This window comes from Echiichthys vipera, assembly GCF_963691815.1.
Source record: "Echiichthys vipera genome assembly, chromosome: 10".
NCBI lineage: Eukaryota > Metazoa > Chordata > Actinopteri > Perciformes > Trachinidae > Echiichthys > Echiichthys vipera.
Window position 1 is genome coordinate 7769825 of NC_139835.1, and position 25304 is coordinate 7795128.

The window sequence follows — 25304 nt, forward strand, 5'->3', positions numbered from 1 at the left end:
ATGAATGTAATAATTAACTCTCTCTTTTATTCATCTTCAATTCATGTGGTGTTTAGCAAAATAACAGTAGTCAAATTGACAGTGTCTTACACTGGTGAAATCACGCAGTTTCTTTTTAACTACACAGTTCTTCAATTTGACCAAAAACAACTAGATTAAATGAAATAACTGGTTTCTAATTGGCTCATACAACAGAATGTTAGCAGTTACCATAGTGCATATGGTAGGGTTTCAATCTACGCAAGGTAAATTCTGGACTGAAAGAAACTAAAAATGGTAGGAGTTTCACAAACACATTGTAGATCATAGAGGTACCATAGGAATAAATGGAGTTTCAGTTGACTTGTGTAAAGCACAAAGAGCTTTGTGAGGTAATCGTCAAATCAAATTAGCTGATTTTCCTTCTGACCTCTGAAATGCTTTTTGTTCCAATAAAAATTGAATCTATATGCACTACGTGAACCTCTCACTAATAAGTAATACACATATGGTGTGTGACATTGTACTAACAATAGAAGTGAAGGAAATTAGATCATTGATTTGGTTGGAAGATAGTTTCACAGTATAAAAAGGATTGCACAGTACACATATATGACTCATAGATTATACTGTATCTAGCAGGCCTAAACCACTGAGCATGCCAATCACCAAGGTCAGTTTTTTTATTTATTAAAATATAATTTAACGATTCACTTCATGACAATGTACACGAAAACATGCACAAACAAAAGCACAAATTCAAATCAAGTGACATTGTTAATACACTGTTCAGTTAGGCATGGTAGTCTGCACGTTAATGTTGAGGGAGTAAGGGTTTAACAAAGGTCATTATGACACAGTTTGACCTCATTAATCTCAATCACATTGCTGTCTTTGTCACGTTGAAGGCAGGACAACTGTAATGTTATTTATCAGTGAAAAATGTTTTCTTTGGCACATTTTAGACCATTTCATTTTGACTGTTGAAGGAGATAAGAGATAAGACAGGCTGTTAAAAAGCAACTGCTAAGTCTGCACTACACTTGGCATAACAACTGCAACACAGACTGTGAGGAATCTGACGGTAGAAATGGGCCTCTACCCCCAACTTGTATTGGGGCCTTAACATTAATGTAAAAATTAATCAGTAAGGTAAATAGAATTAATTGCTGAGAGGGCTGTTCGAAGGCGTTGGGAGTTTTTACTGTAGAGGTGCATGTGTACTGCTGGATGTGCTTTTGACGAAAGTAGCATTGCGCTCCAGAGTTACAGTCCTCCTTCTGGATGTCTGGTTCAGTTCGCTCATATCCACTCCTGAGTCTAAGCTGGTTTCTCGACTCTCCACTGGCCTCCGTCTCCTCTGCTGCTCCGACACTGCGTAATGGATCTCAGCTGCAGGTTTGCCCTCCAGTGATACGAACCAGGCCCGAGGAGGCTGAGCCGAGTGTCTGCTGCCCCTGATTTTATTTAATGTTCCTGGGACGGACAAAGACTCTGGGAGGCTGAAGTGACCCCTGGATGTCTTGGCGGAAGTTGCTTTCCGAGAGCTTTCTAGAACCCCGAGCTGGTCCTCACTTTCTACTGCCTGGTTTGGGCCGTCGGAGGGGTCTTTTGTCAGAGTCTGGGTGAAGCTGTCTTTACTCAGCGGCTCAGCAGCAACTCCTGCACGGGGAAGAGTGGCCGACTTGCTCCACTGTGGCTGCTCTGGCTGCTCCTCCAAATGAAAGAATGCTGGAGCATGAAGAATGGCAACAGGGTGGTTGTAGAAAAATAAATTATCCGTCGGAGAGGCTGGAACTCTCATCAGATCTGTAGTTCCATGCAAATACATCAGATCATTCAGTTCAGTGTCAAGCTCCAGGTTATTACACTCCACTGCAATGGCCACAGCATTGGGGTTGGCTATTACATTGCCATTGTGCATAGAAATAATAGAGGCATTGTGCTGATTATCCCCCCTTTCTGCAAACGATTGGTTCCGTCCACCCATTGGATGAGAAGAGTCCCCCGAAGAATCTTCAAAGACGTCCTCGTCACATGTGGAGGTGGTTTGGTCTCTTCTCATCACTGGCAGAATATCCTTTGTTTTAGTTTCATTGAGCGAACGTCTGTAGAAAAGACAAAACATTTGCTTTAATCAGTGCCAAGATGATGATACTTTTGTCTAAAAATTCCTGCTGCATACTTAATCTGCACTCCATATACGGACATTATAAACATTCAGTTGGATGAATAATGAATTTTACTGATATTGAAGTGCTTTCAAAGTAATACTCGACTGAAAATGATAAAATACTCGTGCTGTGTTGGCTCGTCAAGTGGCTCTGCAAAGTTTCTCTCACCTCACTCCTGAAATCCATTAATACACTCCTTCTGTCAAAGCTATGAGGAGGGGACAGTGAGACACAGAAGTAGTGTAGTTGGCTGTGTTATAGAGAAACTAAAGCCCCTTTCACACATGAGCTGTACCTCTGAACTTATTCAGACATTACCGGAGCTGTATGTGAGAACGCAAATGTCTGAATCAGTCGGACTTGTGCTTGTTCTTATAGACTTATACAGAGAAAAGATGATGAGCTGCTCTACAGACAAATACAGACCACCGTTGCCTGCTGGTTTGGAGAATTATTTCCTCTCACAAGGGTGCAGAACGTACATGCTAGTTGGCTGTTGGCTGTAGTCTTTGTGGTGTGTGCAGGTTCACCTGTTTGGGCTCGACAGGACACAAGGCGACGTAACGTGGCGTCAGTTCTTCTATTTTTGGTTGGTTTATTTGAGTTATAAATCTTTTTTTTTGGCGGAGTTACTGATAAATAGGAACTACAGCCTTCACTTACAGTCCTTAAAGCAAATAGATCACCTAAAGGTTAAAGATATATGCTTAATTTGCCTTCTGTAAAAAACCCTTACAGAACATTACCCATTGCAATTTTTTTAATTTTTTTATGAAAAAACCCAGCATCGGGCCCTTTAATGGAGTGGACGTCTAAGCTGACTGAAGCCAAGAATATGTCCATGTAACCTCTTTTTTCATCTAACCTCTTTTTTCACTCCATTCATCCATTCTGTGCTGTTTCTGTCTTGTTCAACAATATTTTATTGTTGCTGACTCTGTAACCCCTCGGATCCATTCTCTGACGCCTCATTTCTATACTGTATAGTCTTGTGTCTGTAATCTGTATAACATACGGAATAAGCCTACGTAAGGAAATGCATATCTTTTCTTCTAGAAAGAAATGCCATGTGTGTTTTTGCACATGGAGCATTAACGACAGAATGGATGAATGTAATAATTAACTCTCCAACTTTTATTTATCTTCAATTTATGAGGTGTAGCCTATGCTAACCATTTAGCAAAATAACATTAGTCAAAATGACAGTGTCTTATACTGGTGGAATGACTTTTTAACTACACAGTTCCCCAATTTGACGAAAAACATAACTAAATTAAATTAAATAACTGGTTTATAATTAGAAAATGTATCTTTAAATGTTATTCTAAGTTATGATGTTAACATCAGCACAGCTTATAGTATATATAGACTAGTATGAAATGAAAGGCTTTGTTACCTGCGATGAAACAATAACCCAGCCAGAAGACAGATGACAATAACAAGCATTCCTCCCAGGATGACCATCAGGAGAGATGAATGGTGTAAGATGAAGTCAATGGGGATGGTAAGTCCAAAGAAACCTAAAGTATACAGACGGTCAGAAAAAGAAGTTTAGATAAAAGATAAAACATACATGCAATGCAAATAAACAAGGTGCATTTTGTACCTTCAAAAAAATTGCCATGTCATAAATATGTTGCATATTTTTTCCATATCACAATTTGTTTGCTCATCATCTGGTTCCAAGGTAAAAAAGAAAAAAGGAATTGCCACAATCTGAACATTCGCATTATACAGTATGCTCACAACAACCATCACAAAACCAACGCATTTTTATTAAATATTATATATCTGCTTTGTCAAGGATGGTAGTATCAGAAAATATACAACACTGTATCCTACTGACAGCAGATTAACATCTTTAGGGTAAGCCCTTGCCTCTGGTGGACGACAAAGGTGCGGCAATCCAGTAACCAAGGTGAGGAGCTGTGAACGTCCACATGAGTTTCCCTCCTACTGACACCACCTTCCCTAGCCCTTTTCTCATCCATCCACCTAGGTAAGACACACAACAACACAAACACATCTGCATTGTTTTTTTGTGTTTTCATTGAATTTCCCACAACTACTACAATCCTGTTCTGACAGGAGTAGGAGAAGGAATATTAATGAAAAACTGTATAATAAAAAGTGAATTTGACAGTGTTGTAGACCCTAAATGACCCCAAATTTTTGAGAAGAATGTAAACTTTTTAGACAAAGAAATGTGCACCACGGGGATCCTACAGTACGCATGAGACATCATCTGTAGTGTCTCTACGGTATCTTGGCAGCACCAGATGTATTTATTTTTACCATCTCCTCCGCATACTAAAAAATGAAAGAAAGGATAGTGAGTTGGGGGTAAAAGATGTAAGTTCTAAATAATAAATGGAAACGCTACGGTACATGGAAGTAGGCTGGCTAACTTACTCATAGATAGCAACTGCTAGCGTCATTTAGTGTATGCCTAGCTTAAGGCGTGTGCCTGTGATATTGTAACATGCGCGAAGGGGGGAGGTGTGCATGAACTGTGAACTGCGCTGAGTGGACAGGGTGATACAGACTGGATTTTTGCAAAACAAGCTCTAGGTACTCGTAGAGGCAGGTTTTTTTCTAAAACCGGATGATTTCTGCTGTTCTATCGGAGCAGAGTGTCGGTTCCAGTGAATATGATCAAACAAATGTTGAAGACTGGGACTTTAACACATAAACAAAATGAACCCTTTAGTGAAGCTCGTCGCATTCACTTTTTGATGGGACAATGTCAGACAACAGTTGATTTGCTTCGTAACATTTTGCACTATGCATTTTTTCCAACACGGACAAATTGGCTGGACTCTAGTGTGTGTGTGTGTGTGTGTACCACTGTGACTTCTGCTTACCCGTGGTCTGGTTAAAGAACCATGCAGGAACAACATTGGAAGTCTGAAGTCCGTAGCTGTCAGGAATGGTGAGGCTGATCTGTATGGGCCCACTCACATGCAACTCTGTGTTTCCTGAAAAAAGTTGCACGCTGACTGCTGCCAGCAGCCTCAACTCCACACTGACGAATCCTTGAAAAACACAGGAAGTAATGCTCAGATTAAAAATTGTGAACAAAACTCATTCCATTCATGAATACTCTTTGACAAATAAACACCTCAGCTATAGTTTGAATCGGGTGAAAACTAGTACAGCCTATGTGTTGCTTTTAACCGATTTATCTGTATGAGTCTGCGCTTGTCTTCCACAGTGTCCTCAACCACCAGATGGCACCACAGACAAAATTAAAATCTTCACCTTCATCTGAACCTGCAAAGTTACTTTTGTCATCTAAAATCTGCCAACCAATGCAACATTGGAACTGTAGAAATACTATCTATAGTGCTTTTGACCCAAATCTTTAAAAAGGAATATTGTTTTCGGAATCCTGCCACTGTAACACACACATCTACCTGATTTACTGCTAATGACGCCCAAAGTGTTTACTAAGCTGTCCTCTGACGGCAGCTTGGGAATGGTCAGGTAGGCTTTAACAGAGGTGACATTACTGCTGTCTGTCAGATTCAGAAGGCTTTTGGGAAACTGGACAATGGGCTGTGATGAAGCATCTGTAAATAGAGGAAAACATGATAAATAACAGCTGGAAATATATATATATCGGCTATCTTTGGCGTATGTTTCCTCAAATCAATGCTTGTACTGACAATCACAGAGAGAGTGACAGAAAGAGCATGAAAGAAAGAAAGAAAGAAAGAAAGAAAGAGAGAAAGAAAGAAAGAAAGAAAAATAGAAAGAAAGAAAAAAGTGTGACTTTAACAATATATACAGTACCAGATGTTTTGCCAGTAATCCGGACAGTATCATCAAAGTGCCAGATGTTCCCCTGATTCAGACCAAGAAGTGACATGGTCACGGATGAAAATACTACCACAATGACAAAAGAGGTAGGGGAAAGATGCCAAATTAATATTAAATACTACATTTAAATATGTACAGTTTACCCCCACTAGATGGCAGTGTGACATTGTGTTATATCAAACCTTCCACAGAGGCAAGAAATAGGTGAGAGGTGAGGAGAAATAGGTACACTTTTCCAGCAAGGGCTGATCTGCTCTTTGACTACAAAAACAATAGCTCAAGATTCATTTCTTTGGTGTCAGTGGAAATGCATAGTATGGTAGATGGCAGATGAGCAACAGAGACACTCACTCCAGATGTGTTATAAACTTATCCCATATAGTTTTGCTTGGATGCTGTGCCTAATTGGGTGTCAGATACAGTGTGGGGTGAAGCAAAACTTGGCCCTGCAATGACAAGTAGAAGTTTTGAAAATCAATGAAGTGTATGGAGTTCAGTATCTTCTGTAATTTTAGTTTTTACAAGACATTGTTTGAAATGTCCTGATTAAAAAAAACAAAAAAAAAAAACCTATTATATCCTTTTGTGCAGATTGTGAATGTGCAAATCCACTGAAAGATACATGTGATTTGCGTATGACAAACACTTATGCAATGATTTTTGATGAGGGTGAAATGGCTTAATTGGTGGAATTCAGAGCCAATGAAGGATAAAAAAATGACACTGCATGGAGCTCATTATCTGTGGTGGGGATTCAGCTAAACCATTTCCTCATTAAGCACATACACACATCAATATCTTAGGGTCTACTCACTATTAACCATTCATACCCTGCCCAAGCACGATTCACTGCTAAAGTCTAGTTCGTTTGATCAGTGTGAGTACAACTGTACATGCCAGGTTGAGAGAGGTGGGCTTCAGTATAGCACGATGCACATGCACTAGCACGAGCATTGACAGAGGTTCTGAGACTATTTATATACGACTGTTCCCCGCGACAGACATTTAAAAAGATGCCGCCGAAGGGTTCATGGTGGTCTGATGCAGAGGTGGAGTGTTTATTCCACATTTTGTCAAATGTATATATTCAAAAGCAGTTGGACAAAACAAAAACTCTGAGGTGCGATGACGAATAAGCAAGAAGTAATTGTGCTGCGGCCCGGATCATTTCAAGTAATGTGAGCACAGGCCGGGCACCAGGGGCACAAACCCAGAAAAAAAGTCAGACCCCACAATCACGCTAAAGCATGGCACGGATCATCTGGGCCAAGTGCGAGTGCGCCCTTACTTGGCATTCTGTTGGGTTTACATGGCAGCAGTGTGTGAATGAAGCCATCCTTGCTGGCCACAATCGTTACTGACATCCCAGTTTGGTAAGGTACATGAAGGAAAGCACTGCCATCCTCCCCAGTAAGAGCTGTGTTGGTCCTGGTGTAGTTGATATAGACATCCACTACGGCCTGGTTCAGGAACTTACGACTGAGTGCACTGTTGACCTGGACCTTTAGGTTAAAAGCAGAATCTAGGGGAAGAAATAAAGATTTGGTTAAAAATAACTTGGTGGGATGGGTTTACAGTTGGGCATTAACATTCACCAAATTCAGGTTCACATATATTCTACAAGGGTCAAAATTACAAAAATATCTTAAAATATTTTCCAATATATTAAAACACCACACATTAAAGTCCCAAAAAATGCACCTCAGACAAAATGTATTATTAAAAACTGCAGTAAGGTAGTATTTGTTGCAGATTGGTCTGCATTATAGGTAAATGTAAGGTGTCCCTGTTATTTTGTCCAATCCTTGTAAGCAGTGCGACTATATTCTTTAATTCCCGAACGGTATGGAGTTGGCTGCAATTCAGATTAACCTGGATAGAACCTTTTTGACAACAAAACAGGAAAGTAATTTGCAGAATCACTAGAGGATATTTATCAATGAATCCCAGCAGATTTAACAGAGGTGAACACAAACACAAATGTCCCCAAAGCAATTTCAGTCAAAATCAACTGGACTTGGTTATTTGTGTAGGAAGACGTTTCACCTCTCATCCAAGAGGCTCCATCAGTTCATGGAAGGATCTGACCAGGCTGGGACTGGACTAGCTATGACTAACTAAGTGATGAAGCCTCTTGGATGAGAGGTGAAACGTCTTCCTAGACAAATAACCAAGTCCAGTTGTTTTTGACTGAAATTGCGTTGGGAATAACGATGACCTGGACAACTGAGAATATTCACAGGCTTAGTTTAGCAAAAACGTGCATCCAAGACAACATAATTAGCATTAAGTAAGTACGTAAAGTACAGTACCTATTTCCAATAATATGATACTCATGATGGAGCCCTAATTGTAACACATTTTCAGATAGCTCCTAGATAATCCCATTTAGGGCCTAATGATAATGTGTAACCTTATCCACAAACCCAATTAGCCACTTTGTGCATCGACATCCAAAAGTGAGTCAACAAGACTATTTCCAGAGGTATAGTGTTGCATAACAATGAAGGAATTCACCCAACATCTTTTTTCAGAGCACTCCAACTTTCAGAAAAGTGCCAGTGTCATCACTGCTGTTCGTTTTTTGGAGCAATGTCACAACAAAGACGGAAAAGCCCATTTGTGGGAGCAGATTGTCTGGATACTGAATGTTACTAGTAAGTAATGTGCTTTTATCACCCTACACGTCGTAAGCCTGTTGTTAGCTGTGTATTCAACCCTCTGTTAACATAGCATTAAGTAAGCTACCCAGCTAATGTTAATGTTGTTATCATAGAAACGACACCAGTGGGCTTTGGACTGCTGGGGTAAAGCACTCGCTAGCACTCTGCTGTCAGAGAAAAATGCTACAGTATATCGACTCAGGCCCAAAGCTAGGATAATACATATTTGTATCGCTCCAAAGGTGTGCTAAATTTATGCGAGAAAACATAGCAAAGCCATTTTCCCTTGACTTCTGACCTCAAGATATTTGAATGAAAATTAGTTATATGGGTACCTACGAGTCTCCCCTTTACAGACATGTCTACTCTATGATAATCAAATGCAGTTTGGTGCAAAAACGAGCAGTACAAATATAATATTGTGGCCTGTTCTAAAATGGAGTATTTGAATATTTCTGCATACTTAAACAGTCTTGAATTACATAAATTGGGTCTGACTGTAAAGCTGAGAGTCTTGTAGATTCAATGAGCTCAATTGTGTTCATGAGTGATCATGTTAGTCCCCATAGTAACCATCTCATTGTAGTGAAAACAATGAAAGTTGAGCGAGCTGTTGTGACCTCTAAGATAACCACAGCCTGCTGAAACTTTACAACCACAAACTGTCTTTCCTGGCTAAAAGAAATGTTTGTTTATTTGATTGATTCATCCATTCACCCCTACCTCCTCTCTACGCAGACTTTGTCGCTCATTACACTACGTAACTACTACTACGTTACTGTCTCCCTCCTTTGCTTGCATCATAATTACTACGAGGTCGTCCCCTAACAATAATTGTAACATGTTGAACCTCCCTGTGGTGAACCTCCCTGTGGTGATCCAGTTTACTAGATGAACAGCCTACTGACTAGTTACAGTAGGGCAATACCAAATCTAATGTGAGGCAACTAATAACAGCCATTTAATTAAATTAATAACATTGAACAACAGAGCAAGTCAGAAAAAAGCCATGTTAAATAAACTGAACACTTCCTGCCCAGCACAAAACACCAGACAAAGTTAGCTACCATCTGGTGAACATAGAGAAGAATTTAGAAGCTAAAGAAACAGACATTTCCCATGGGACATTGTGAGCTTTAAGGATGGTCAATATTGGACTTACGTGTCAGGTTGACCCAACTCCAAATTAATGTCCAAGTGTAAATAAGAAACTATGGCTAGTTTGTGTATACATTTTACCCTGGTGCCCCTAAGTGGCCAAAAAATAAATAAATTCATGCAGCTTTAAAAAAAAAAAATCAAAGTAAAGTTTAGCATTCCAAACACCTGCCGTCATTAAGGTTGACATATGTGAAAGTATTGCTGTGGACAGCTGTGAAGGTGGCATACCATTAGGTTAAAACAGCTCATTTAAAAAACACATTAATGTATGTTTGCACGGACCAGTTGGAAAATTCTGAACACAGGTGCCCACAACAACTACTCATGAAGCCACCGAACAGTGCTTCAAATAAACTGCACAGCAAGCAGACCATTCTCATTCCAAAGGCGTCAAATATCAACAGTTTGTCACACGCCCTTGGTTCACCGAGCTTTCAACTGTAAACTCATCCACAGCTATATTAGACCCTCAGAGCAAGTGCTCCTGGAAGAGTGCCAAAGTCAGTCAGGAAAGAGGTTAGGGGGCCGGATGGGTCAAACAAACACAGGACTTTCACCCCAATTGTGTCTATCACATTGCTAACCCCACACACAATTTTCTAACCTTACCCAAATTGTGTTGCCTAAACCTAACAAGGTTGTCACGTTTGATTTGCAATATTGTTCCCGGGTTTAAAAAAAGCAATCATAGTGAAGTGTCACAGTCTGACATGCAGGGCTATACAGTATGTGTACAAAAAACGTCAAGGGATCCTGACAAAGCATCTAATTGCCTAGATCCATACGTAGAAACCGCGTCCAGACTTGAGAGATGTGTCTCTGTCGCCAGCATCATGGTTCAGGCCTGACTATTCTGACCATAGATTGTACGTAAAGCCAGACTTTTGTACTGCTTTTGGATGCTCTAAAAAAAGAAATACCAAAACTAAGCAACATGGAATAAGTTGTCTTTCAATATTTTACTTTTACAAAACTGTTGAATTTGATATATCACAAGAGGTCCTAATCTAGCCTTGTGAGACCATCCTGATCTCATGAGCTACATTGTATTTCACTCGCAGATAGGTCAGGTAACCTGTGGCAGAGACAATTTGGAGAAGTTTGCCAAGCGACCAAACCAATCAGCGTTAGTTTTGAGGCAGGCTGAAGTGTGACGCAACAAGAATTGACTGTTCAGTGTAAACAACAACGGCAAATATCCTTTACTGACATGTTGTTTACTTTCTGAGCTTTGCCTCAATGCTGTTAGTATGTCATACGCTTCGTTGATCTAATTGGTTCATTTGGCCCGTATGTTGGTGATAGACACATGGTTTATCCAATCAGCAACCATTATTTTTGCCTCTTCCCAAGAGATCTCCAAACCACAGTTCCCGGGTGGATATGCTGAGCAAATGAGAATCAATCCATCTGGCAGAGTCAGGTTACTCCTAATCCTTCTTTAAAGTTAACATAAAGTTAGGGAGAAAGAAAGGTGCTGAAAATGATGTTTGTAACTGTATGTTATTCAAGCGGAAACCTCGGGGGGTGAACTGCAGTTCCTCAAACGACCAAGTCAGAGGTTTTCCAAGCGAGTCAATCCTCATACAGTAGATACCAATGTTAAAAATTCCCAACTTTACATCAGTGATACATGTTTACAGCCTGGTACAAGAATGGTTTTGGTCTCTATAGCTAATTTCCCTGTTCATGTTAATTGCACTGGGGTGTACATAGAGCTGTATTTTGGTATGAAAATTCAAATTTTTTGAGTTAACCAAGTATCTGGTATCATACATGTCTGGCATTTGTAACAAACCAAACTGCTTAGAAGTCAGTTGGAAATTTAACGAGAAATTAGGATTTTAATAGTGGATACACCTCCTGCCTCGATAGGCATAAATGCATTAAGAAAAGTAGACAGCAGTGGCCAATGCCGCATCTACATATATATGGTCCATCTATGGTTCAACCAAGAATATTAAAATTGCAGAACTGTACTAGCACTGGAGGTGCCAAGGTAGCTTCCTTCACCTACTGCCCTGCTTTAAATATTCACCTCTGAAGTGTACTGTTCTGCAGTTTGGGCCGGAAAGTGAGCTTCGGGAGCCATAAATCTCAGCAGTCTGCTTATCATCAACACTCCACATTCACAGAATATATGAGTTATTTTGTGCTAGGAGGCCATAAAAAGGTCCTTATTGCACTTTTATGCTGCAATATCAATAAGTAGCAATCTCAGCGCTCATAATGTCGTACGTATCTTTCTCTAATGATGACAATACAACACTGACCGCAGCATTGGTTGAATTCGCTGCGGGTCTATTTGCTCATTATCCTGCTGCTACAAAGATCTGCCAGAGCCTTACTGAAAACTCATGAAGCCGTGCCTTATACTACCAGCTTCCACAATATTTCAGCAAGTGGCAAAACCAGATAATCCCATATCATTGTCCCAAACAATTTTCTTTGATCAGAGGCAGACAAATGAGCTGCTAAGAGTGACAGTATTTTCAGCCACAATATGAAACAAACATCTATATTTGGCAATGTTACTGTCAACCCACTGGGATACATACACCAGTACAGATGGACAAGAGGATGCTTGTTTTGGGAGAGGCAGCCTCCACTTTATGTGTGTTCGGCCTTAGCGGCCAAACATTACCGAAGGGAGGTCACTAATCTGAAGTGGAGGTGTTTCGTGCCAGATTACTATAATCTCCCCATTTGGCGAACTGAAGCACGCCACAAAGAGGTTTATGAAGTGGATAGAAATGGGCTGTCTGAGGCCGATGTGTGTGTGTGTGTGTAATATGGATGGAATACTGTTATTATCAGGCACATGATATCACTGTTGTCCAATAAGAAAGAATGCATTAACTAAATTGTTTTTAAACACTTTTTTTATTAGCGTGGGAACTTTAATAGAGCCACCTGCTGCAGAAATGAAGGCAGTAAACATTAGAATGGCAAGCTACAATTATGGAAATCAGCATGTTTGAGCTAAAAGCATTGATATTTGCTTCGTATGGTGGTGAAAACATAATGGTGTAATGTTAAGATGCACAGAGAGGAGCACAAACATACTGTTGACTGGTCATATCTGTGAGACCACCAGGCAGGCAGCATAAACAGATGGTCCAACAGGGACTTATCCCTGCTGACCCCCCACCCTCACCACAAACATGCCCGCGTTGGAATTAGGCCATGCATTCCACTGCCACATCGGCCTCAGGCACGAGTCAGCGATATAGAACTGACCCTGGTTGTTCGGACATTAAGTCTTGGTGCAACCCCCCTCACGAGGGTGAGGGGAGTTGCACCAAGACTTAATGTCCGAACAACCAGTCACGTTGTCAAATTAACAGCATTTCCCCTGGGGTAAATGATTACATCTTTAATCTTTGCTTGTTATGACGGGACGACAGTGATGTTAATCTCAGCTCGGGAGAAATGATCATCTGCTTCCAGAAAGGAGATATTTGTACATTGTACATTTTGGGGGCAATCAAATGTTATTTTCAATTACAATTTTGGCTTCTAAGGATTATGAAAAAAGAGATAATCGTCTTGAGTTAGAAATTCAGCAAACCCCTCCCTTTACATCAGTGCCCCTTTTCGGCTGATTTTCTGACAGGAACATAGCAAATATAGTTTACCAAAATGTTTGATTTATGTTCAAGAATTTTCAGTAGATTGTGGCAGTGCACGTCAACATAGTTTATCTAATTTATTTAGGTTTCATTTATGAATATGTATTGGATATATGTTCAGGGTTATATATTTTAGGGACTTTTTTATAAAACTTTAAAAAAGATATTATAATTTTTTATGTTCAATAAATGCATAATATTTCCAGGGTCAGTGAGTAATCATTTTAAATTGAATGATCTTAATATTGACCTAAATAATCTTGATAATGGTATTTGCCCTAGAAGTTGGGCCCTGAGAGCTTGCTCTGTACACAAGAGAGGCTAAGGCGGGAGGGTTATGCAGTGACACAGCTCATGCCGGCAGGGGGGGATGGGAATGGTACAAGGGACAACAACATGCTTGGGTGCATTTCCAAGTGTTTCAGTCGACAACACAGACAGGAGGATCATGTGATGATGGATGGTAATGTACTCCTACAGCAGCATGAATTAGTCATGAATCAGTTGATAAACAAGGCTCACAAATCCTTCTTTCAGCTCTTCACTGCTGTGAACAAGAACAGAGTATGTATCAGACCGAGAGAGTATTTCAGAGAGGGAGGGAGGGAGAGAGGGAGGGAATATTTTCTCTTTGAAAATGAAAAATAGACACACAAATTGAATAAGTTAAATAGAAAAATGGGTCTGCTGTGATGTAAATATATGATTTTGATGATAATACGTGAGTGATATCAAAGGGGACACACTGTGAATTAAGAATGACAATATTCTTTTTCCATGGACTCTGAAAGTTCAATCAATATTAGTGAACATGAGCTGCTCTCTCTCAAAGACAGAAGCCAGAGAAGTATGTCTCAAACTTTTGATGTCATCAAGTATAAAGTATGGAGCTGCTCCATAAACAAAATCAGTCTCCCTGTCATTGTCTGTTTTCTTTTTTATACCCAAATGAGCTTTATTCTATTGTAGTGCTGTCAGTTCTGATCAGAAAATGTCTCCATATCCTCAGAACATTCCCCTGGGTGCTCTCAATTTCATCTAAAACATTTTTCATAATTCACTGAGTGTTTACATTGACATGAATAACCTGTTTATGAGGCGTATGATCATATTCAGGATATGGTGTTTACATGAGCACAGAGAAATTGAGTTTGCATGATAAATACTAGTAATCTGGTTACTGCATTGTATTTGTGCGGGCACTGTGTGTACAAAAACAAACCAGCGACAGGAAATATGAAAGACTACTCTACATTTACACTTTGCAACGTTACTGCTAATTTCTTCTCTGCTCTGATCACCAACTAGAGTCTGCTCTGAGTTCACATAACATACTGAGCTATTCTTGAAAACGTCCTCCATGCCGGTGCCAGCCTGGCTCCAACACTACGAAGGACAGGAGATCAGTGGATGAAGATATGCAGCCTTTTTAATGTGCTGAAAGACAAAACTGTTTGCTCATTGTCTATGGAGCAACTCCTAATGTTATACTCCTAGACTATATACAAAAAATGGACGCAACATCTCCGTTGCCGTCCGTTCTCTCAACTTTATCCAATCGTACTCGCCTACGTGAGTCGCCATCTTGTCAGACTTTGACTCCGCCTCATTTTCACTTACCAAAAAGGGGCATTGATGTGATGTTTGGGGGAGGGAATTACGTCCATCTGGCTGACGTAGACCTCCGAGGAGAAGTGAGGGCCAGCGGCTAGCTGTCACTCAAGAGGCCAAGCCCCTAATTACTCATAAACCTTAACCTCCAATAAAATAAAAACTAGCCTGGTACAAAAAAATTCACCCCGCTCAGTATTGTCATATATCCATCTGGGAACTCTTGGCTGCAGATCTTTTGGGAAGAGACGAAAATACTGGTACTTGATTGGATGAATCATCTTTCTATCATCAACATACGGGCCAAATCAACCAATCAGATTGACGAAGCGCAGGACATACTAACAGAGCGTCGAGGCAAAGCTCAGAAAGTAAACAACATGTGGGTAAAGGATATTTGCCGTTTGTGTAACGTGAATTTAGAGATAAAAGGCACAATTTCAGGTCAATATTCCAACAGAACGATCCAAGAGAAAAATTAGTTAGTGAGTGGCTTGCTCGATAGCTGCGCTCATCTCATGCGTGGAAGCCGGCATGTTGTTTACACTGAACAGTCGCTTCTCATTGCGTCACACTTTGACCCTCCTCAAAACTAAACTAAACTCTGATTGGTTCGATCACTTGGCAAACTTCTCTAAATTTTGGCGGAGATCAGGATGGTCTTGCAAGGCTAGTTGTCATGGCGATATGACCTAAACTGTACCAGGCTGCAAATAGGTTTAAGTATGCTGTGAGAACAGCCTGTCAATGAGAATTTGTTCTATTATGCAGACTGCCCCTAGCAGCCACTCAGAAAACTGCAGTTTTTGGCACTTCTTTATTGGATCAACCAGGAAGTCACTGTGGTTGGGCTTGGTTAACCTTGATAACGTCACACATTTAAGGTTTTATCACTCTAGTTTTTAGTTTACTAATACTGTCTGATTGTACTGTCTTAGACCAAAGGAATAAGATATACTGTATAACATGTTTGAAAATGGGCGTATAGTTCCTCTTTAAGTTCCTCAGAGCTGCTTTTTGAGCATGCACATATGTTCAAAACACTTTTTATTGGACATGTCATGCGGACATGTAAGAACTTTTACAAGTCACTTTAATAGGCCCATAAATATAATACTGTAAATAACGCACACCTAACTGATTAACTGCTGCCTTGTCGGTTGTGATAAATTGAAAAGGGACAGATGGAGAAACAATTACTCATGGTAACAGCAGCAAGCTCCCACATCACTTATTACTCATGAACTGATCAGTAGATCTGCAAGCCAAATCCTCATACAGATTGTCTGGGCTGACTAAACGGGGACATCCAAGTCACTAATCTGTCAGAAAAAGACCTAATAGGATGGATGGAGTGGAAATTAAAAAAAAAAAAGTATCAACATATCAACATTAACCCTTATTTTTGCAGCTACGATGTCATTTATTTTCATCTTTTATATACTATAATTAATATTTATCACGCACAGTAATGATAACCGTGACAAGTTTGACTAAAGTTGAAGACGCATTGTGATAGAGTGAAGCCCACACAAACCTGATAAGGGATGGAGCATTTGTTGGTGCTGAAAAGCCTCTTGTTTCATGGGATCCCGCTCTGAAAAGTTGCCGTCATTGATATGCACAGACTGTCCGCGAGGACTGAACTCTCCAGTCGCTTTGCCATTCTCGCACAAAAGGAGCGCGGATAATACACAGATGAACAGTCGCATGACTATGTAAAAAAAGAAAGAAAAATAAATTGATCGGTGTCACTTTTTATTCGTCACAGGTCCAGTTTTCATCAAGAAGTTATGCACGAACACTGATGCCCACTCCACAGCCATCCATCCTAACGACTCTGCTGTCTGACAGTCCTCCAACAGCGCAGGAAACTCCTCCCCTTTAAGCTGCTCTATCTATCTATCTATCTATCTATCTATCTATCTATCTATCTATCTATCTATATATCTATCTATCTATCTATCTATCTATCTATCTATCTATCTATATATATATATATACATATATGTATCTATCTATCTATCTATCTATCTATCATCTATCTATCTATCTATCTATATCTATATATGTATATATCTATGTATCTATCTATATATATATCTATGTATCTATCTATATATTTATCTATCTCTATCTATCTATCAATCTATATATATATATATATATATATGTGTGTGTGTATCTATCTATCTATATATATATATATATATATCATATATCTTAGTTTCTGAACTTAATCAAAAGATAAAACACTTAGCCTATAGTTGCGGAAGGAGATCCATAGAATAAAATTATAAACACAATTGTACAACAATGTAAGATGTAGAAGAAGTTATAGTACCCTCCTTACTTATTATGAAGAATAGTAATGTTATAGGAACAGACTGCCTAAATAGACTGATGAAAGTAGTCTCCGTTAAGTTTTATTTATTTATTTTATCAATTTTTTAAAAGTTCATTCACTTGTCAGATACATTCAAATTGTCAAACTGTTTGCACAATAAACAGGATTTACAAACAAAAAAAACTACAGGACATTAGTACAATAATACAAAATCATAAAGTAAGATAAAGTATACACAAATTCAAATGAAATATATATATAGGGCCAGGTCAGTTTTCTAAATGTAATATTTTTGCTAAAATGTTTTTCAAGATCCAACTCAAAATCAGTCCATGTACACATTGGGAAAATAAATGTTCTAATGTTTCTACAGTGTTTTTACAGAAGCTACATTTGTCATTAATATCGGAAATATATTTTCAAAGAGTTTACTGGGTAATATCGATGTATAATTTTAAGAAGAAGCTCTTTCATTTAGCTGGGTAGCACATATTTCTAAGAAAGAGCAAACACAGTATTCCATGTCCCACTGTCAAGAGTTTGGGATGTCCATTTAGATTTGACAGGCTACTGTTCCCGGAATGAATGCATTTTAGGCAAGCTCTTCTGTGTTGGTCCCTTCTTTATATGCACAGTTATTCCCCTGACAAATGTTTTTTATGGAATAATGCCAGTGTCACACAAGCACCTGACAATAACGAAGTGGCAAAAATTGCAGTTCATCAAGTGTCCACCAGGGGCAAGTTGCATAATAAAACAATTTCTCATTGACCCCCATGTTAAACAGGCTGTTTTCACAGCATAATTAAACCTGTTTAAGGCCTGGTACAAAAACATTCTAGTCTGTATGTTTAGGTCATATCTCCATGACAACACTGAGGGGGTGAATTTTTTTGTACCAGGCTAGTTTTTATTTTATTGGAGGTTAAAGCTGCCTCTTGAGTGACAGTTAGCCTCTGGCCCTCACTTCTCCTCGGAGGTTAGCTGTCAGGATTAGCACGCTAACTCCATCAGCATTCAACATGGCACCGCCTATGGCTAACTCTGTGTTTTGCTGCGCTGCATTTTTCCTTGTTTTGTTAGTTAATTCAGTGTTTTGTGATACGACTCAAGGCTCTTTTCTTTGCTCATGATTACCAGGGAAACCACTCCTGTGGATTTATTTCCCAATTTTCTCATCCCATCTGTGGAAATACTGAACATTTTGGTCGAAGGTGCGATCACCTTTGAGGAGAAGACTTGGGCTAAACAATCCGTTACCAGGAATATTCCTCTCTAATGATCATTGTGCAAACAATTGGACCAACTTCAGCTACTGTTGAGAAAGAACAGAGACTTTTCCTCATCTTCTGTTTTGTGCTTCACTGAAAGTTGGCTGTGTGGATCCATTCCGGACTCTGCGCTGCAACTGGCAGGCTTCCAGCCGTTCAAAGCGGACCGGGACACAGAGCTTTCAGGCAAAACTAAAGGTTGAGGTATCTGTTTCTACATCAACAGGGGCTGGTGTAAAGATGTATCAGTGATGCAAACCCGTCTTACCAAAAAAGGGCATTGATGTGACGCTGGGGGGAGGAAAATACGACCTTCTGGCTGACGTTTATAGAATTAGCCACATTAGCTCCACCACCCGGGAGCTAGGCTAACAGAACACGTCACTAGATAAACGGGAGTGGAAGACAGTGTTGAGATCTTTTCCGGGACCAGGAGGGAACAGGAGTCCTTTTTTAAAATTTTGTAATGGGAACAGGATTTAGAGGGTAGAGAATGACACGTGTCTCTAGCGGAGATTACACCAGCTCCGGGAGTTAAGTGCAGGCAGCCAGTTATGATCAATTTTTAAACTTAATTTCAACACAGTCCAATGCTCATAGACTGTAAAATGCCGACCCTCATGGCCTGAATCCTCTTAGTGCTCCAGATTAACATCTAGTGTATGTGCCATTGATAGTAGGCTGTATTGCAAGTCATGGTGCAAGTGCGGCTATTCAATTAGCATAACAAAGCTAACATTAACACGTCATGTTCCTAAACCATCTGTTTGTACAGTTGATCAAAGAGCAAACCATCTTGTCACTTATAGTAACACCACCACACAAATGAACGCAGTCCAGGTTGAGATGACAGAGTTAGCATGCTAATGATGCTAATCCTGACAACTAGCCGAGGAGAAGTGAGGGCCAGAGGCTAGCTGTCACTCAAGAGGCCACTCCCCTAGTTGTTCATAAACTTTAACCTCCAATAAAATAAAAACTAGCCTGGTACAAAAATATTCACCCTCCTAAGTGTTGTCATGGAGATATGACTTAAACATACTAAAATGTTTTTTTGTACCAGGTTTTAAATAGGTTTAATTATGCTGTGAAAATGGCCTGTTTAACATGTGGGTCAATGAGAAACTGCTCTATTGTGCAAACTATATTAGCTTATAGAGATCAAAACCATTTTTGTACCAGGCTGTAAAAATGTTTATTTCTGCTTTAAAGTTGGACATTTTAACATGGGGCTCTTTGGGGACTGACTGTTTTGCAGCCAGTCTCAAGTGACTTGATAATCTGTAGTTTTTGGCCCTTCTGCACTGCCTTCATTTCTCAGACCCAAAGGTTTCGCTTGGTTATTGGAGAGGATCTTTGCTGACACATTTAACTACTCCTTTTTTGTAAACTGCTTTTTAAAGAATTATTTATTTTATATTTGTTTATTGTGTATTTATTGATTGGACTGCATTTATCCTATTTTGGAATTGCACTGTGGTGTATTTTCTATTTGTGACACAATCAGTAAATATATTTTCTGTTAAAAATGCTTAGTTAAGGATATTATTATAATTATTTTTATTGTTATTATAAATAAGTACTTTAGTATATTGGATATTGTTACAAAACAACAAAAACAATTTACAAACATTTCTGTCTATAATTGAGTCCTAAACCCTCGTCTAATAAGATAAATCAATCAGTAAATCAACATTTCCACTGGTTGATTTGAAGTGTCTGTGTCACAAAACAAAGGGGAATAAGGCACGTCATTGCACTTTACCTAAAAAGAACATGGTTAAAAAAAGTAATTTTGCATTGGGAGAAAAAAAGATGGTTCTAATATTGTCATTACACTGACATGTTTTTGTTCTTCCAAAAAAATAATATAAGACTATTTCAAACTAAAATTAAGTCCAAGCTAAGAAACAGAGTCATCAGCCTCATTTGTGATGGTAACGTGTCTGCATACGGATGGCAGTGGCAGGTTGAACAGCTGGCCCTCTAGTAAAGTCATAACAACTGCACGCACTTAAATCAGTGGAGATGATAAAAGGGACATCAGGAGCCCCCCCCCCCATCTCTCAGTAGACACCATCAGGAAAAGTCCAGCAGAGGATCTACATCCTTCACCTGCCTCAGGAGCCTCTGATCTAATTTTACACCACAATTATTCAGTGCATGTTATCTTCACATCCATCCCTGTCTGGTCACCAAACAGAACAGGGAGAGACTTCAATGGACAGTCAGGACTGCAGAAAGAGTCACTGGTGCCTACCCTCCATCCAGGACTCATTCATCTCCAGAATCAGGAGACAGGCAAATAGCATCACCACAGACCACAGGGTCAGGACCAAACACTGTGCAATAACCCAAAACACCAAGCTTTCACTTAACCAATAAATGATATATCTCAAAATTTCAACTGCTCTTTATTAACATGTTAATACTATCACTGCCAATATAAATATTAAAATCAATTTACATATATAAAACACGTATATAAAACAAAAGTTGGAGTCAAATTCCTTGTATGTGCACACACTTACTTGGCCATTAAAGCTGGTCCTGATTCTGAAATATTACAATGTACAGTCCTTTAGTAGATATAACTTTATACTGAGTTACTCAACACCACTGGAAATGTATATAGAGTCTTTCAACTGTCATATGTGAACAAGAGTATACTCCTGGAATTAGCGAACAGCATACAATTTCACTGTAAATTGGATGGTGTGTAATTGGCTGCAAAAACACTTGCATCAACTGATTTCTACCACTAGATGGTGGTAATGAAATGTCAGATCATCAATTGTATGTTAGCCATGAATGATGCCATTAGTTTAATCACCCAACTCATTAACCTATTGATAAAAGCTGATATTTAACTTCAAAGTCAGCTCTTGAGGTAAATTACTTGTATGAATCTGTACTTGTATGATCAGTAGTATGGTGAATAAAGTAGTGGGGGTAGTATAGTAATACTACTAGCAACACCAGTTTACTATTATCAGTATCAGTTGTAGTTATAAAAGTGTCTATATTCAGTGCAGATGTATAATTTCATCCACTAAAAAATTCTGCGCCTTTGTTAATCCTCTCTTTCTACATTACATTAATCACTGACTCATCATGGGTCTGACTGCAGTCTACACACATGCATCGAGTACAGGGCTACTTGCCAAAAGCCACTGAAATTTGGAGGGAAATGCATTTTTTCAGTCAGGGCTTTTTTTAAAAATATTATTATTTTCATTGTGAGTTTGTGGGGTGGAAATTAGCTAGAAAAAAAATGGAATTGGAATTTTCAATTTTTAGAACCGACCAGTTGTAAGCATTTCAAAACAGAATCCAGATGATATAAGGGGAGACAGGTGAATAGGGTAATCTTGTGTAACTAATAGATATCACCATGACACTTCCTCAGTTGATTACTTTAAGACAAATATTTATTGCATTAGAAGCTTTCTGAAATTGCATATTTTAGATATGCAAATGAGGCAGTATATCATGCTAACTATTGGTGAATTTAGGATAAATCTACAGACACAAATAGATGTGTAGTAAAATAAACACCAAATGTGTGTATTTTGGATGTTTTCTTTTGCCTGGTGGTGTCTTCCCTTAGGTACTGTTACATTAAAGGTTATTACTTATTTCTGATCATAACTAGTAACATTGGAAAATATGGTGATGTTTTCTTATTTCCCAGCAAAAGTTATAGGGGGACACAGATTATTTAAGACAGTATCTTCTGCATTTTTCATTCTGCCACACAATGTATCCCCTCTCTAAAACACACAGATTATGTCCTACCATAGAGTGGTTCATTTTGCACATATTTCATCTACTACATTGTCCATCCTAAGATATCTCTTTCTTTGTTTCTAACACATTCTTTGTTTTAGAAAAAGCTTGAAATTTAAAAATGGCAGTCGCCTCACAGCAAGAGGGTTCCTGGTTCGAATCCGCGCTGGGACCCTTCTGTGTGGAGTTTGCATGTTCTCCCCGTGTCTGAGTGGATTCTCTCCGGGTTCTCCGGCTTCCTCCCACAGTCCAAAGACATGCACATGTCTCCCGTAGGTGTGAATGTGAGTGTGAATGGCCCGATGTCAGCTGGGATCGACCCCAGCCCCACTGTAACCCCGACAATTGGTTGAAGATGATGGATGATGACCATTCTTAACCAGACCTCCTTCCTTACACCAAAGATCTTCAACAGGCGTTTCGGGATCCCTATGGATCTTTAAAGCCACCAAAGTATTTATTTTAAGAAAGCTTTTTTTTTTATCTTCAACAATGACAATATGTCTGAACACAAACATTAACATAAATCATTCATGGAAAACAATTGTTTTTACTGATGATAGGCTTGCTGGCTTATAGGTAAGGTAGCCATCTAAAGATAGAGTTAGACTTAAATATTCACTGTTCCTTCCACATGTATTAAATAATGATGTATACATATGTATATGTCTATTAATATAACTTTAATATTAGTATTAAAAATAATAGTTAGCATTGTATGCACCATGAAAAGGGATGTGTATAGGCTCAAGCCTGCCCTCCATGTTGCTGTAGATCCAGTTTAATCAACATTCAACTCCACGTTATACAATACATGTAGTAGAGGGTCCCTGCACTGTCTATCTTTCAGCTAAGAGGTCCTCGGCCTAAAAAAACAAAAACTGGAAGAACCCTGCTCTGCATCATGTACATGACCATCACATTGGAGATCAAAATGAAAGAACAAATTATAAATACTTGATTTATTCTGAAATACTGTTATTTGTTTTGTTCAGAATTTGATAGAATATCAGCTGTGGCTATACCTCTGCTGTCCGAGCATGTTTTTTTTTTTTTTTTTAATAACCACTGGGAGGGCTCTCAAAGTGTTCTCTAATATTGAGCACAGCACAGTGCCTTGATAATTGAAAGAAATATGTTGGTACAGCAGTGGTATAGCCACAGCGGATGTTCTATTAAATTCTCAACGTTAAAAAATAACAGTATTTCAGATTAAACCAAGTATTTATAATTTGTTCTCTAATTTTTATCTCCAGTGTATATATAGGCAAAATAAGTTTAAAATTATAACACAACATAGAGAGAGGTCAAATTGCTTTGTAGGCAAAAAACAATATTGCCGGAGGAATGAACACAATCCTTTATTCAGTGTTTTGATAGCTGCTGTGGAGAGCTCCCATAGGTATTCAACTGGATATAGGTCCAGTGACTGTGAAGGCCACACTAACATATGATTAACATTGTTTTCATAATCAACAACCAACAGTGACCCCTCCTGCCCTTGATGCAAGCATCTGCATTAATGTTACCCCTCATTCATCCAGTCTGTTTGCCTTTAATTTGTCACCTGTCTGTTCATATACTGCTTACTCTGCATAAAGTCAAAATGTAAAAATATATTATGCAAACACATCATCAGCAGGACAACTGAGTGGATGACCCTTGATCCCTGAAGACTTCAAGAGCAGTAACCACATCACTACCTACAATCAGAATCAGCAAAGAGAGTTGACCCCTTGGGGTCTGACAACACATTCTCACTAGCAACTGATCAAATATGGCAATGTGGGCGACACTTTTAAAAATATGTGGGTACCTTGTGTTTTCAAAGTGTAGGGTTGGGCTAGGTTTAGGCATCAAGGTCAGAGGAAGAGATTGTGGTTTGGTTTGAATTAAGTACATTTGTTACATAATTTACATGTCACTCCTGCTCTGGTTGGCCATATTTGGTGCTTTGCACTGACCAGCATTTTCGAAATACTTCAAAAACAGAATTTCGAAGAATGTGACATGAATTAGTATTGTCTTTCCTCCTGTGTTTTCTGTTCCTCTGCCAAGAACCATACCAGTAAATGATCCATTAATACTTTTTTTCATCTTTAATCTTGCGTAGTAGTCATGCCCTGCTTCACTTTATTATATCCTTCAAGTTGCACCCGAAGATTGACCTCCTTTGTGATGACTCCTGTCGTCAAAACGTGAGTGAATCCTTCCTTGGCTGCCTTCTTCGCCATCATAGCTCTTCTGTGAGCTGACACATTCGTCCTCCCAGCTCTAGTCCCCTCTGACGAAGTATAATCAGAGTCCAAACACACAAGCAGGAGGATGGATGACAGCCTGAGTCTCCAGGATCAATTTGCCACAAATTAGATACAGTAATGGTTCATTTAGCCACATAAATAGCTGCATCTAGAGGGACTATTTTGGAAATCTGCTCACTTTCACCCAGGAAATCTGTGCCGGCTCTCTGCTCCTTCCCTGGATGCTTTCCTCTATTAATCTTATCAGAGCACAGATAGACTTTCTCTTTGTTTTTCTACAAACAACACCGCCTAGTTTATTAAATTCGAAGAGATTATTCTCTTCCACTGTCATCATTTTTTGCTCTCTCTCTGGACATCTTTGCCATTTATATAATTTGTGATCAATGGTAATCAATGGTAAATCAACCGGCAGTTACATGTGAAATAACACTTTGCTCCTTTTTAAAGGGCTGAATGCTAAAAAAAAAAATGTTGATATCATTTGATGATAAATAATCTCAACATTTAGTGATATTTCCTTTGTCGTCTTGAGACTCTGTATGGGATCAATTAATATTTTTCTGCGGGGAGGCCCACTCTCTCAGATTTTTA

At 39.1% G+C, this 25304-nt stretch overlaps 1 protein-coding gene across 1 annotated transcript; it reads right to left on the minus strand.

The window, feature by feature from the left end:
* Positions 1 to 1162: 1162 nt before the first annotated feature.
* On the minus strand, positions 1163 to 16759 carry LOC310952646 (protein FAM171B-like). Its single transcript, XM_083921313.1, has 8 exons — positions 16580 to 16759; positions 7264 to 7497; positions 5949 to 6041; positions 5570 to 5725; positions 5018 to 5188; positions 4032 to 4148; positions 3550 to 3673; positions 1163 to 2087 (listed from the first exon to the last, which is right to left on the minus strand). Exons 1-8 carry the CDS (start codon positions 16752 to 16754, stop codon positions 1181 to 1183), a joined length of 1977 nt encoding a protein of 658 aa, XP_083777439.1. The 5' UTR covers positions 16755 to 16759; the 3' UTR covers positions 1163 to 1180.
* Between the last annotated feature and the right edge of the window lie 8545 nt (positions 16760 to 25304).

Coding starts and splice junctions, on each gene's coding strand:
- LOC310952646 (XM_083921313.1), bottom strand. CDS start 16,754: ATGCGACTGTTCATCTGTGTATTATCCGCGCTCCTTTTGTGCGAGAAT. Junction 6,042..7,263: donor TAAACCCAACAGAATGCCAA/GTAAGGGCGCAC, acceptor TCATTGTGGTAG/TATTTTCATCCGTGACCATG. Junction 2,088..3,549: donor GGGTTATTGTTTCATCGCAG/GTAACAAAGCCT, acceptor TCTTTTCTACAG/ACGTTCGCTCAATGAAACTA.